Source organism: Numida meleagris, chromosome 1, assembly GCF_002078875.1.
Source record: "Numida meleagris isolate 19003 breed g44 Domestic line chromosome 1, NumMel1.0, whole genome shotgun sequence".
NCBI lineage: Eukaryota > Metazoa > Chordata > Aves > Galliformes > Numididae > Numida > Numida meleagris.
The window spans coordinates 67,803,750-67,819,798 of NC_034409.1; the positions used below are offsets into that span (position 1 = coordinate 67,803,750).

Below are 16,049 nucleotides of genomic sequence, written 5' to 3' on the forward strand. Positions count from 1 at the left end.
GGAGGACCAGGAAGGTTTATCTTCCAGAAACACAGCTACCTTGTATTCATGATATCTATCTCAGTCAGGAGGTGGTCAGAAGAATTTGACTAGACTTTGCAGGATAATGTTTCATGGGAATATACTGCCAAATTACCTATAACTCAACAGCCTGAATCAGTCATAAAAAACAGGGTACAGGATGTAATTAAACTACATGGATTCTTTCAAAATAAGCATGTTTCCAAGTGCACACCTCTGATGAATCCTACTTTTTCAAAGAGGCAATATGATATTTGTCATGTTAAGTGACTTTCACTTCATTTTAATAATAAGGTTTCCCATCAGATAATCTTCAATGGACTGTTGTAATTGTGTGAAGATCCACAATCGTGGATCTTTTTGAAAGGTGGTAACCCAGGAAAGAAAAAAAAGACTTGGAAAAAGAAAGTGCAAAGCAAATCTCTCCATCCTGTATTCCTGACTTTGTCTGACATCAGAATGGGCCATCCTGCAGGCTTGTGATAAAGAGGATTGCCATGCTTGCATTCAATTAAGCCATAGAATATTTCTGCTTGAGAGAGCTGCAACTCCTGCAACATAAAAGTAGCCGAAATATGTATTTATAATGATGCATGTGCACCTATTTTACAGCTCTCTTTCTTTATTGGATAATGGCCTTTGTCACCAAAACGATCAAGCTTGTCAGATACTGCCAGGATGGTGTGCCTTTTTCTCAGCTGCGTTTCTGCATCACTGGAATTATGGTGATTCTCTATGGGCTGCTGATGGCTGTGGAGATCAATGTCATTCGAGTTAGGGTATGTGGTTCCTTGATCCATATCTGAATAAATATCTGCAGTTTCTGGGAGATGAAGATGAGTCATTAGTTCCAGTAATTCCGTCTCTCATCAAGTTTAAGTCAAAGTTTGGCTGCACTATGAATGTCTAGTTAATTCTATAGATGTTGCATCTCTTTAATGTATGTATCCTTGATTTAGGCCCTGGTCTTGGTATGTATGTGTGCATACGCATATGTATACATACAAAGAGTGTATATGTATTTGTATAGATAGATATATGTGTGTATTTGTGCGTCTACAGGTATGTGTGTGAACTTGTGTAATCTATACTCTATGTTGATGCAGATAAACTATATATGCAGTGAAGGTGTAAGCAAGCATATGTTTTTCCCATTTCAAATAAAAATATATCCTGAGAATTCTTTGTTGTTATTATTCAGAGATAGACAGCACTGGTAGGCTAAAGAGCATAGTCCACATCCCACAGTTGTCAATTTCTTAAGAGTTACATTTTCAGAATGGAAATACACATGTTTAAAAGCAAATTCTTTCTTAAATTCAGTGTATTATTACCTTTGAATCCAAATTTGACACTGCTGTTATATTATTATACATAACTTTTTACTTAATATCCCCTGTAATAAGATATTTTCTGAGAACATGTTGTCCATTTTCTTCTCTCCAGAGGTATGTATTTTTCATGAACCCTCAGAAAGTAAAGCCACCAGAGGATCTACAAGATCTCGGGGTGAGGTTTCTTCAGCCATTTGTCAATTTGCTCTCAAAGGCAACTTACTGGTGGATGAACACGCTTATTATATCTGCTCACAAGAAACCTGTGGACCTGAAGGCAATCGGGAAGCTTCCAATTGCAATGAGAGCAATGACAAATTATGTTCATCTCGAAGAAGCATATGAGGAACAAAAGGTAACCAAAGATGTCCATGTCACTATTTTGGCCTTAAAAACTGTAGTGCCATTTTGAATTTCTTCTGCTTCTATTAAATCCTAGTTTTAAGAATTTTTAACTTAGGACTGTTTGTTCCAAGGTGAAATTTCTCATAGGAAGTTCCAATGCAATAGTTACTGTTTGGTTTTAAGTGAATTTACAGCAGGGAAGAGTTGCCAAATTGAGAGAACTGGAAACCAAAACCATAACAGAATGATCACTCACTAGATTTCATTTTTAAAATGAAAGCTTTGTTTAAGTCTTAGATATTTGTGACAGCATCTTAAATTAGAAAACATTCTACTTTTCCATAGTTTCAACTGGAAAAACTCATCTCCACTTTTTCTTCAGAAATCCTGTCTTGTAAATATTGCGCATTAAAGTAATTGTTGTCCTTTGCATTTGCAGGAGGGTACAAACTCATGGACAAACGTGTCCATATTAGGTAAGAGCTCAGTTGTGCTTCCTCTGAGATGCACATTGGAAGGGAAGCGAATCCTTCCTTCTTTAGACAGTGGTGTTTGAACAGTGAAATCTTTGGGCGTAGGCAAGAGTTACAGTAATTCTCCTCCCAGTAATTCTACCTTCATTTCAAAAACATGTACCAAGAAGAGCAGGTGGATTGGCCCCAGGCAACAGCTAAGCACTCACCCAGCTGCTTGCCCACTCTTCCCTCTGTGGAACAGGGGAGAGAAACACAAGAGCACAAGCTGAAAACTGGTGAGTTGAGATAAAGGCAACTGAAGAAATGAATCAGTGCTGTGTGAGCAATTAAAATGTAGTACAGAGTTCACTGCTACTTCTCACCAGCAGGCAGATGTTTAGCTACTTTCTGGTAAGCATAGTCTCATCACATGCAAGGGTTACTTGGGAAAAAAAATTCCATTATGACAAATGTCCCTCCTCCTTTCTCCTTTTCCTGAGCTTTTATTGCCAAGCACATCATCATATGGCATGAGATACCTCTTTGGTCAGTTGGGGTCAGCTGTCCTTGCTGTGTCCCCTTCTCAAGGTCTTGTGCACCCCCGGCCTCCTCACGGATGACAAAGTAGGAAAACAGGAATCCTTCGTGGGGCACAAGCATGGCTCAGCAACGGCTTGGTGTCTTACCAACTGGCTTTAGTTACAGATTCAAAAGACAGCACCATGCAAGCTGCTGTGAGGAAATGAACTCCATCCTAGCCAGACGCAGTAAGAAAAACAAAGCTGGTTTTTGTTTACCTACTGACTGAGTAGGGGAGATGTTTCCAGAGAAAGTTCTGCATGCATTTAGGCAAAACTGTGGAATTTCATTTGTGGAGCCTGTCTCCCTGATTTGTACATACTCGTCAGTTCTCGAGAATAAACAGAAAGAATACAAGCAGTCAGAAGCCACTTTGGAAATGTACCACATAAAATGAAGGCATGTAAATTGCTTTCTTGTACACACCAGGTAAACTTATTTCCAAGCAGTAAACAGTTCAGAATAGCAATGCAAGGGGAGTATGGCAAGATCAGCTCTTTCTACCTGGTAGCTGGAGGAGGTGCAGGCCCTTTTCTGTGCCTTCTGAAATGAAGCCCTAATGAATACAATTCTTTGTATTATAAATAGACTGAGGTTGCTTTCCATGCCTTTTGCAACTGATGTATACATTATTAGAGAGTCCAAGACCCTTCTGCTTAAAGCAGAAATCTACTGGGTCATTGGAACTGAGCTTTTCACACCAAGGGAGAAATACATCTCTTACACCAGATCCTCAAAGAAGCATTCAATGCCTATATCTTACTTAAAGAGACCAGTGAGGCTTACGCATTTACATGCCCCTTAGAACTAGAGGTTCTGTGCCTTTCTTTATGACAAGCACGCATGAATGCAAGCATTCATCTGTATCTCATTTATATCTGCACATACAGCATGTGCTTGCAAAAATATGTTGTTCAGATGCCAAAAGGCAAGTGAACTGCATTGTTGCTCATGTGCATTCACTGTGTAGCTTCCATCAGTGCATGTCATGCACATATGAATACTAGCAATATTTTACCCATGGTAACATACACCTATATTTGCAAAACTGGCTGACATCAGATTTTATCTCTTCCTGCTGATCTGCATAATATCTCTAGATTGCCATAGCCTCCATTTGTGATAATATTCTAAAACAGGCGGTAACCCTAAAGTAAGTGGATATTTAGTGATAATGTTGAAGTAAACCAAAGGACTAAAGCTAATGCGTTGGTATTGTGCATACCTGGGTTAGAAAACAGCCATAGAATTAGTTAAATTCTTCAGGCTGAAGCGTGATTGCAGTCTGGAAGAGATCCTTTGTCACTGTCTCTGTTGCCAGGGCATATTTTACACTGATCTTCCACAGCTGAGGCAGGGAGCCCCCCAGATCCTCTGGCTTAAATTGGTTTACTCCTGCCTGCGCCTTTGAGGGGCTTATCTGCACTCCTTGGCCATGTGAGATGAAGGCTGTTGTTCCTTTCCAATCCCCTTTTATCATTCCCTGATAAAAGACACTGAACATTAACATGGACGTTCTGTATTGTAAAATTTGTTGAGACAGCTCTCATGAAGTGTGTTGCTTTTATGTTTTTTTCCTAACCCTTCTGCCTGAAATGAAAACTGAAGCCAGGTACTCTACCAAAAAAATGGAACAGGGGATTCAGGTTGAATTTTGATGACTGTTCCTCAAAATCACTGTTTTTGCTAACTTGTGTTCCAAGCATATGGGACTGTAAACTTGTGGAGGTGGGACAAATGTTGTATGGCTGCTATATTCTGCAAAAATAATATCATGCCATTTGAGTAATGATGTGAACACTGCGTGGAACCTATTCTTCTTTCCTTTGCTGGCAGTAGGATCACTCCTGAAATCCACATTCAACTTTTTACATAGAATCTTTCTGGCTCCTACCAGATGAGGGTTTGCCCACAGCCAACCCTTCTCAGAGACAAATACAAATTCACTATTATAAGGCTTATTTACGTTTACAAATCTGCACCAAGCAGTGCTTAGCATTTTAAATAGAAGCACTACTCAAAGTTATTTAGCAATAACTATTTTTTCAAAGTATCAAATAATTTAATTTTAATATTATTTTCATGCTGAATTATTGTTTATAGAATCTTAAAGTCAATTATCACTAATTTTATTATAATATAACGTAATATAAGGTAACACATGAAAGGGTAAATAATTGGAGATCAACATTCTAATCGGCTATTAATCTGGTAGTTGCTACAGCAAAAGGCATTCCAGCTCCTACAGTAAGACACAGGTCATTTGTTACTGGTTTTGTGAGTAGTTTGTGACTGGCAGCGTAACTTAGCATCATATATGTTCTTTCAAATTGAAAGATACTATAAAATGACAGTTAAAACTTGTTCTCTTGGTAATCAAGCTTACTTAAATATGCTGTTTGAGATTTTTCAGAAACAACATATTGCCAAAAATTGGAAGTTGGAATTGGCTTTCCTTTTCATTTTTTTTCTGCCATCAGAAATATAATAAAGATGGACAATACTGTATTTCCTTGTTTTCTAGATAATCTGGCATAGAAATTGAAAGACCTCATCTTACAGTATTTTTGTCTCATCTTTCTAAGAGCTCTGTATAAATCCTAACTGTGGATAGGGAGGCTGCTTTTGCAGAGTAAGCTGTTGTCCATGTCATACACACAGGGTTACACCCATGACCTTAAATTCATACATTCTCTTTAATACATGTTCACAGTTCCCACTATATTAAAGGACATTTTGGCTCAAGATGAAGATTTTTTTAAATAAGATTAAGAAGATAAAGAAGTCCTTAATGATGTGAGAGTAAATTCCTACAGCTAAAGTTTTGAATCGAAGTAGTAGTATACATGAGTAGTTCTTGTTCTAATCCTGAAAAGTTTTTGATTTCTGCTGCCACTTCGTGGTTGTTTTTGGGTTTCTTTTCAACTGGTCTAGATATTTCAAACTGCATACTAATGCATACATATATCCCAGGACAGATTTGCACTATATAACACAGTACATTGCAAGCCCATAAAATTAGACATAGAGGAATATTCCAAGAAAGTTCTTGTCTTTGGGAAAAAAATCCACTCTTCTTTCTCCCCTCTTCACTTGAAATACTTCAGCTATGTTGAAGTCCTGATTAAGCAAAGAAGAAACAACATTGTTAAGCAATAGAAATCAATATCTAAAAACCCAGACAGAGAATTTAAATCTTATGTTTCTATCTTCCTGTTAATAGCAAATATCTTTTTTTTTAAGAAAGTTATTTGAAGGCATACAGAATGGCTTCACAAATGTAAGTGGATATGTCAAGGAAAGAAAATAAATCTGAGACTTACATTTGATTTTTTTTGCCTTTGATATACCTAGATTGAACAGCAAGGAGGATGACAATTCTGTTTATTATTAGAATGTTAATTTAATTAGTAGAATTCTAATGAAGAGTAAATACATTTTATGTAGTGATGACAATTATTTGAATTTTATAACAGTAGTGAAAATGGCTATTGAAATAGCAAAAGCTTAATAAAGAAATAAGAAGTTGCCATTATCATTTACCAAATTTACCATTAACTGAATACCCAGGATAGTGTATGCTATTGTTTCTAAAAGATGACAGATGTATTTTCCTAATAATTTAGCTCAGCTCCTATCAAACTGTTAAAGTGCAGATCATTTATTGGAGGGAGATGACAACAGAACCTGTAGAGTAGTCTATTCAATCCCATCAGGCAATAAATTTGGACTGTTTTGTCTAGGAAAATCACATAAGCGCCATGTACTATTTTCCAAATCAGAAGTAATTTCATAATTACATTAATTTTTGAAATTTGGTTGGATGTCCTTTAGCTCCTAGTTGTTTTTAATGTGTTTAGGCAAACACAGAAACAAGATGTATTGGTAGGATTTATCTCATTTAAGTTTTGTTGATTGCAGCATAGATGTCCTCATCTGAGCCAACCACCTTTCCTTATAACGAATGGAGGGATACAGCTCCTTTTATGGAAGAGATCCACCTGAACTGTTTTAGACATATTCTTTCAGATGGGGTGACACATGTGGTCTGTACCACATTTGGTTAGAGACCTCTTCAACCAGCTGGAGGGAGGCTCAGAGGTGCATGGATGCAGAGGTAGCCAGTGCCTACCAGTGTGGTCTGGGTTGGCCCCAGCAGCAGTAGGAACACTGGCACACTGTAGGGCAGAGCATGCATAATACCCTGTCAAACCAGACCACTCTGTCAGTACCATGATTTTAAAAGGAGAGAATTGCATGCTAGCTCCAAAAGCAAAATTATTTCCATGAGAGTATTTTCTGTCTGATTCCACCTGTATTTATTTTTAATCTGGTTGTTTCATCTTTAAGTGCCAAAACAGCTTTAAAACAAGGTCTCTGCTGCTTGAATAACCCATAGCTTTTCTGTGCCATCCCTTCTTCTTGCCTACAGACAAGAAAAAAAATCTCTTCTGTATACTGATGAATATGAAAACAACCCTGTTAGCTCTTTTTGTCCCTGTGCTGGCTATTTCCCTATACTGTGCTTCTTGCCATCAGTTATGACCAGCCTCATCTAATCTCTAGAAGCCAGCAAGCAATTATCTGGCCCTCTTGTACATCTGTACATTTTTGGCACCATGAGCATATTCTACCTCACTGCTGAAGTGTCATAAAAGGAAAAAGTGTGAAAAGAGAAAACAAGACAATGAGTAGCCAGGCAGGGTACATACATGCTTGCCTTTTGTTGGATAACTTGCTGGGTCAGGGGCTTGTTATTATTGAGCTATACTTAAAATGTCCCTGTGAACACTCAAGAGGGCTTGGCTTTGGTTATAACTTGCAGGCATCTGTGCTACTTGAAAATAACAGATGATTTTTTACAGTGTCAAAAGCTGCCGCCTGAGGCACTGGAAACCACTCTGCAGACTATGAATCTGTTAAGTAAAACTCCTTCTTCTTTCGATTAAAAGGACCTTGACAAAACCAGCACTTCTCTGACCGAGCTCAGAGATATCCACTGGCTGGTGTTTCAGTGCATAAGTCAAGATAATGCACAGATTCATGGAACTGAAGGTTTGAAAGGACCATTAGATGATTTAATCTCACCTCCCAGTATAGTTCATTACTTTTACTTTTTTGAGCCCAGTAATTAGCTATCAGCCAAAGTGTATCTCCCTAGAAGGCATGCAAGAGAGAAAAATCCGGATAAATTAAATTAAACTATATTGTTGAAGATATCTCTCCATGTTTTTTTACTTCAATCCCTTTCTCATATCATATTTACTGAATCAAGTAAATATTTCTGTAAATATTTCAAGTAAACCTTTCCTGAGTTTGCATGTAACAAAGAGCAACGTCTGCATACCAGTATGCTTAATCTGTTTTCACATTCTTGTGCTCATAGGTTCAGAAAAGTGTTAGGATTTAGAAGAGGGAAACCACAGTTACCAAGAGGAGGCAGAATTTGAATTTGCTATGAGGAGGTCTGGAATCTCTCAGTACCAACATCACGTTTTCTACTTCTTCTGCCCTTACAAATGTTCGGGAACCATTTGGGCATTCAGACAGCAATGAAATGGAAGTTGTCACGTACTGCCAAGGAGGCCTCTTGTTTGTGAACTGTCAACCTGTTTCTCTGTTTTCCAGAAAAAGGTAGCAGATCAGCCCAATCGAAGTCCCTCAATATGGTTGGCGATGTACAGTGCTTTTGGACGACCTATTCTTCTTAGCAGCACCTTCCGTTACTTGGCTGACTTGCTGGGTTTTGCTGGACCTTTATGCATTTCTGGCATTGTTCAGGGCTTCCAGAACACAACCTATAACACAAATACAACAGAAAAGGTAACTTTACACCATTAATTGAAAGATTTTGTTTAGTGTTAGTTCTTGATTCATATCGGGTATTTAATACTGTGTGTGCCCATTATATCTATGATCATTGTTGTAATGTTTCATTATTTCTTTCAAGCAAATTATTTCTTTTGTTTGAGACCATCAAGTTAAAGGCCAAAGTTATGAAAGACTTCAGCATGAATGCAGCACAAGTAATGCAACAGAGACAATGAAGGCTTCCCCCAGCTCTCTGGCTCTTCATGGAGTCAGTTCTGAACTTCTAGGGAGAAGGAACAGCTTTTGTGAATTGCTTCATCTGTGCCTCTTCATTTCAGGCAGGACACATGCTGATAGTTCCCCAGTGATGGATTCAGAAAATAGGAGTCTGCAATTTCTGCCTAATTTCTGTCTCTCTATCCATTTGTCATTTATTGACAGGTTTAAGCAATCTGTAACCTGTTTTCTATTGGAATCAGAGAGTAGTCACTCTCTGTGACTGATTACACTGCATGTTGCAGTGATGAAAAGCACCGAGCATGCAAGAAGTTGATTATTCAATGAAATCCTTGAATCTAGAGATGCATGGAAGATGCTAGTTGACATTACATTTCAAGCTTCACTGAGACTTGTGTTTACAGAGATCATCTATAAGACAACTGAATAAGTGTTTGATACAGAACATTTTCTATCATAAGAACAAGAATTTGTTAAAAACTAGTGAAAAGATAAAGGCTAAATTATTTTACTGGATGACAGCAGACAAGGCACAGGGAGGAAATTTTTCTCTTTCTGCTGATATGGAAATATACACATACACTATATACAGTTAATGTTTATTTGAATTATATTTGAATGAGTAGATAGGTATGTAATGGAATAAAATTTTCCCTTTCAGATAGAGCATTTCACTGTCATCACTATCCAAACATCTTCTCCTTGGCTGCTTGTTCCCAACATTCATTTTCTTGACTGATACTCTGAATTTGGCTTTAGACTCACAGCCATTGCACTGACAAAATAGTTTAATAATGCAGCTTATCAAATAAAGCTCTTTATCATATTTGAACCTCAGCACGTTGGATTTGAGCCACAGAGTCAAATGGCAAAGCATATCTTTTGCCTCAAAAATAGAGTTTTGGGGTTTTGGTTTATTTTGTTATGGGTTTTTGCTGTTGTTGTTTTTTCTCTTGTTTTTTTTTTCTTTTTCTTTTTCTTTTTTTTTTTTTTTTTTTTTTTTTTTTTTTTTTTTTTTTTTTTTTTTTTTTTTTTTTTTTTTTTTTGCATGTTGAGCAAACAAGATAGTTTAGCTTGAAAATGTTCATTTCTGGATCTCAAATGTGGAAATTTGCACCTTTCCCCCTTCCTTTACCTTTTGCACTCGTCATTGAAGTGTTTTATTTTTAAATGTTTTAATCAACACTGGCTAAAGGGAAGATTAAAATAAATTGGAAATCTTGAAAGCACTTCAGCATTCTGGCTTGGTGACAGATAGTCACTATTTCTCTTGGATACGTTTCAGAATACATTTGCCTTTAATTTGCATATTTTTATAAACTTTCCCCTGGTTGTTCTTGCCATTAAGAGTCTCCCTTTAATTCTGTCTGGCTTCAACTAATGCAAATTAATTTTATTTTATGTTTATTCCCCCTTAATTCCTTATAACTCTATTTATATTGATATAGGTGTCCACAAAAGGTAGTTTGTTGTTGTTATCCCTGCTATGTACACATGAGAAAGTTAGATGCCACAGGACATTGAGAGAAAGCATATATCTGACCAATCATGGATTTAAGCAACCCTCATTTCCAAGAGTCTTGAGCTGATGAAGCAACCCTATTCTGTTATTTCAGCAAGATTTAGATGTTTTAGACTTTGGCACTTTTGAGGTGTTTTTGGCTCATTAGGTGTTTAGAAATATTTGACTACTTATACTGCTTTTGGAAGTTTTATAGCTTGGTTATTATAGGAGATATCTGACTAGGGATGGGAAACAATTCCCTGCCAGCCACGTGATGGGTTTGTCCCAGACCCAGACTACCCATCCACTGGGTGCCTTTGACAGATGGAGGAGAGTAGGATGAGATTAAGATGGGATGGGATGGGATGGGATAGGGTAGGACAGGATGGAACAGAACAGAAGAATAGAATAGAATAGAATAGAATAGAATAGAATAGAATAGAATAGAATAGAATAGAATAGAATAGAATAGAATAGAATAGAANGAATAGAATAGAATAGAATAGAATAGAATAGAATAGAATAGAATAGAATAGAATAGAATAGAATAGAATAGAATAGAATAGAATAGAATAGAATAGTCCAACTGTCTGACCAATCCAGGGCTAACTGGAAGTTAAAGCATATTAATGAGAGCATTGTCCACATGCCACTTGAACACAGGCATACAGCATTAGCCACCTCCTTAGGAAGCCTGTTCTGCTGTTTGACCACTTTCATGATAATTTTTCCCTAATGCTCAGTCTTACCCTCCCCTGGTGATGTGACTGTGGGGAAGTGAGCCTACAAGCTCAGGGCTCTCTCCTGCCTTTAGTCCCCTGGTAGGTGATGGTAATCCAGAATGATAAGACTCTGAGCGTGTAGGCATGCAGTTTACCTTCCAATATTTCCAGGCCGGGCATTTCAGTAGAACAGGCTTTTCTTTTCTTCTTTTTTAAAGAATTCCAGTATATCCTGCTTCCAGCTGGACTAGAAATGCCGAAGAAACAGCCTTCTTTGCAGTGTTTCGGTACATTTGTTTCCTTCTCTGAATGAAACCGAACAGCACACTGAACATAAAAAATAGAAAAGGAAAACAAAATTATTTAAACAATATTTTTTCGCCTGTTGAGGCATTTATATCTCATTTCATGGGAAATACTTGCAGATGCATTTTTTTTAAATTCAGAATTCACAGATATCATAGATTATTTTTGGAAGCAATTGTACCCATAATGTACTAATACAACATAATCAATATTGCAATATCAATGCAATAAACCAGTCACATGCTATCAAAAATGTTTTATTTGTAGCTTCTTCACGCACAGGCAAAGTTGTATTTCTATCTACCAAATCATCAGAATTCAACTGAAAATCTGAGGAATAAGGCAGACATGGCAATCTCACTGCCTCTTTTCTGCTAAGAGTTATTTCAGACTTGCTAAAAGTTGTGGTCTTAAATCTTTGGAACGTGAGCAGAGAGTTTAATTTCTATCCAAATACATAATATGTAGAACAGTGAGAGTTATGATTCCTGTAACTTTCCCATAATACCATCAACATTATATATTCTAATGCAAGGACTGAATTTCCTAATATCTAGCATCTCAAGAGAAGATAATCCATCCTATGCCATTGTCATCATATTTTTCCTTTTCATTTGAAGGATCCATCAAATTCATATCTCTCCTCGGAGGAATTCCTCAGGAATGTTTATGTTTTGGCAGTTCTCCTCTTCCTGGCCCTTATCCTGCAGAGGACATTCCTGCAGGCCTCCTACTACGTGACTACAGAAACTGGCATCAATCTACGAGGTGCTTTATTGGTGAGCAAAGATATTCCCATGATATGCCAAGAAATTCACTAGTAATTGCTCCTGCTTCATCCTTTCATTTATCTTCTCCTTTATCTAAACACTCAGTTAACAACTACAGTTTCAGAGAAGATATCCACTATATTTTTATGCAGAAAATTGGAAATGGTAATATCACTGCCAAACTGATGGCAGCAATTCCTTTCACCAAAAAGTAGAACCATCATAATGATATGCAAAAGTTTAACACTCACTCTGTGCATCTACAAACACATATTTGCAAATAGTATTAGTCATCTGAAGATAAGCAGCGTTATTTTGGCTCTGTATTTACTTATGAGTTACTTTGGCTGACTGTAACAGAGTTACCAGCCGTATCGTTGCCCTAGTTATGTTTTACTGGGGCATTGTCTGTGAAACATGAGTGGTGATTTTGAATATTTATGCCCTTTTGCACAGAGCCCTGTGATTCTTCCCCAAAACCGTCTAAAACCAGGATCCATTAACCCCTTGTGAAAGTCATATTTATGAACAAGAGCCAGAAGTTCCAACTCAGTTTAGGCTCTAGCCAGGACATCTGCAGACCGAACTCCACAGACAGTAGCAGAAATTTGTGCAAAGCAGAAGCTGGAATTGATGTTTTCCCAGGTGTAGCTAACCACAGAATATTATACCAGTGTGAATGCTTCTCTTTGTGCTTGCACTGTGATTGATGCAGCTGGGATACACTTGGTGAAGAAACAGTCCCTCATTATTTCCTTATGCTTTTATGATTCCCAGTTTCCAAAATAGGAATCCTACAGGATCTACTCTGCTCACAGATAAAACAGGGCTAAGAGCAAAAATTTAAAAAAAAAATAAAATGTAGCCACAACCTGTGAAATTTGATCATAGCTGCAACTGGTCTCACAGTATTTGTCTTTAAAATTCTGCTAGTCGCGTAACTAACCTTAAACCCTGTTACACTCCAACATATTTTATGGAAATAGATGGCCAGATACAGAAGAGAAATATGAAGGAATATAAAACCATTCTGTCCAAAAATTCATAGCATGAGTTCAGCTATTGCACTGGATACAATAATTCCTTTGACAGTGCCACAGAAAACCAGGCTCACAAAGTGTTTATTAAAAAAAATCTTTGCCCAGTCTCCTGAATTTTCATGTTTTGTTGTTATTCTGTTTTGAATCTGCATTGAACAGCAATGCTTTAGGAGGTTTTAGAAGTCTGTTCTCTCTCATTTTTTTTCTTGTTCTGTCTCTGTCTCTTTGTCTCAAGTGAGAGAAAGGCTGTGCTAAGTAATCACTGATACTGCAGTTTGAAACATCCTGCTGCTGCTATTGTTTTATAATGACATCCCTTTCACAGATGCCATTTTATTCCCTCCACAGGCAATGATATACAATAAGATCCTGCGGCTTTCCACATCCAACTTGTCCATGGGAGAGATGACGCTGGGACAAATCAATAACTTGGTTGCCATAGAAACAAATCAATTAATGTGGTTCTTGTTCCTGTGCCCCAATTTGTGGGCTATGCCTGTTCAGGTAGAGCATCAAGATAAGGGCATAATGTTGGGATCCTCCAGCCCATTAGAAAAGAGTATACATCTGTGAGATTACCACCTAATCCAGAGGGGAACCTCTAACACTGGACTTCATACTCATATGCCAGGAAGAGGACTAACAAGCAGAAATGTGGCCCATCGTCTCCTCCTAGAGCTGGGAGATGTCTTTGTGAGGTCTGGTAAAGTGAGGATTTTTTGACTAGGATTTTGCTGTCATGGGTACAATCTGTGACTTTAAGGATGATAACCTGTTGCCTTTTCCCTGCTCATCTGTCTTTCCCTGCTGACACAAGTCATTGCTTTTTCTTCTGCCATATGGAAGCAGTGCCAAGCATTGCATTTGCAGTGTCTACTTGTAGCTGTGCTTAGCGGTAGGAACAAAAAACAATTGAATTCTGCTCTGTTGACTGATGCCAGGACTGATGGGCTGCATGAAATGCTCAGAGGAGCTCTGATCTAAGCAAGCTTAGTAACTGCAAGCATCTAGTTCTTAGCAAGGCAGGGAAGGAGGGAAGAGCAGATGTGTGGGAAGAAAAGGTAAAAATTATTAACCTAAAGGAAATCTTCAGAAGAGGCTAAATGATTTAAGGACCTGAGCCATACTTATTTTCCACAATGCCTGAAACCCTATAGCACCTCCAAAAGTTTAGCTTCAGGTGGAAATGGAATGGTTCTAACATACATATGACCCCACCAACACCAAACAAATTAAAAAGGGATAGAAGCCACACTTCCTTCTGAAATGCCTGGAACTTGCTAATAAGGTGTTGTAATAGTCAGCAATTTGACTACTACTAATGGGAACAAATATTGCTTTTATGCATATGCTTCAGGATAGTGTAAGGCTTAGGTGATAAAAACAATTAATGGAGAAAAAGACAAAAGAATTTTGCATAGTAACAGAAGTTAGAAATAATACAAAGGGTTGTATTTCAAGTCGTAAGCCAATAACAAGAGGGCTCCATTTCACAGCCAGGTTTATTTGGAAGTGTTGCTGATAATACTGGAGTGTTTCTAAATGAACAGGTGGTCTGTTTCCTGCAGCTAGTGAATAATTAATTACACAAAGCCTAAATTCACCATTTACTGTTTCTTTAATAAACAGTTTCTGTCTCAGCTGCTGAAGAAATGTAATGACTTTCCTCACCAGTACTCTAACAGGTTTGTTTGAGGAAGTTTCTGTTGACTTTATTAGTTCCTGTAGTTCAGCCTCAGGGAATTAGGAGACAATGAGCACAGGGACAGCTTGACCACAGCTTTGTTCAAGAATGAGCATAGCTTCACCCATGAATTTGCACCTGATGAGTAACATAGTGAGCATTTGTGGCTTGGGCTATACAGGGCTCCTGCACTTAAGCTCTATAAATCGTAATGATTACTTTACAACTCTGCTTCAACAACAGACATGGAAGGAAAATAATTACTATTTTCTTCTAAAACTATTATAAGGCTAATGTCAGTGATGCTGGTTTTGTGGTAATATGTCTTTCTGCCTGACAAGCTCAACTATCTGCTCTTTGTTTAAAAAAAAAACAGAAGAGGAGGAAATAACCCTTGGTAAATAAAGGCTGGATTAGAATCATACTCCTCTGGAGAAAAGTGACAGGACTATTGTGTCTTGCCTTTCACAAAAGAAATGAGCTTCAAGGGATGTCCCAAGAAACAACTATTGTCAAGGCTGTCCCCTCCTCAAGCAGAACAGCTTGTAGCAAATACTGAACTTGCATCCACACAGTGTAATTAAAGATAGTGTAACTGGCCATAGGCTGCTGAGGACTGGTTAACCTTAGGAAATATTTTGTGTATCTACCAATGTATGTCCTTCTATCAAGGGTTAAAACACATTGCAGGATCAGACCCACAATAAGGGCTTGAGAGTTAAGCCCAAGTAGAAATTACCTGTAACCTTGTACTGTTCTGCTATTAAAAAGGCATCTAGGTGCATTAGTTTACATTGCAGATGCCTGAAAATCTAAATAATGCTTTCAAAATGTTGAACTCCACTGATTAATATTTCTGATACTGTATAAGAAGACAGACTTAAAGATTGCGATCTGACTCAAAGTAGGGAGCTAGTTCTGTACTTCTGTTATCACTGAGGATATCTCTGTACCTTGAAGTGGAGCTTCATATAAAAATAGTTATGTTCTTGATCTTGTGTTAACTCTGGCACCAGAATCATAGAAATTGCACCAACATCATTCCTGAGAAAACCTCTGTGGGAAGTATCCCTGTCCTCTTTGTAGGTCTCAGCCAGTATCTTGGTACTTTCCTACAAAGCTATGTAGTATTGAAGTACAAGCTCAGGTTTTTGAATGCTTCCAGAGTGTTGTAAAGAGCTCTAGTGTAAATAAGACTTGAGGCCAGTGGTTCTGTCAAATGCCTTGGGGCAAGAACCAAC

At 37.8% G+C, this 16,049-nt stretch overlaps 1 protein-coding gene across 13 annotated transcripts in view; it reads left to right on the top strand.

The window, feature by feature from the left end:
• The window catches only part of ABCC9 (ATP binding cassette subfamily C member 9), a 75,159-nt gene that overhangs the window by 11,481 nt on the left and 47,629 nt on the right, over positions 1 to 16,049 (top strand). For all 13 annotated transcript variants that reach the window (XM_021391754.1, XM_021391786.1, XM_021391730.1 and 10 more), the window contains 5 exons: positions 634 to 800; positions 1,468 to 1,710; positions 8,363 to 8,557; positions 11,935 to 12,093; positions 13,473 to 13,628. In XM_021391754.1, the coding sequence (XP_021247429.1) occupies positions 634 to 800; positions 1,468 to 1,710; positions 8,363 to 8,557; positions 11,935 to 12,093; positions 13,473 to 13,628 (920 nt within the window). The remainder of the gene's footprint in view (positions 1 to 633; positions 801 to 1,467; positions 1,711 to 8,362; positions 8,558 to 11,934; positions 12,094 to 13,472; positions 13,629 to 16,049) is intronic.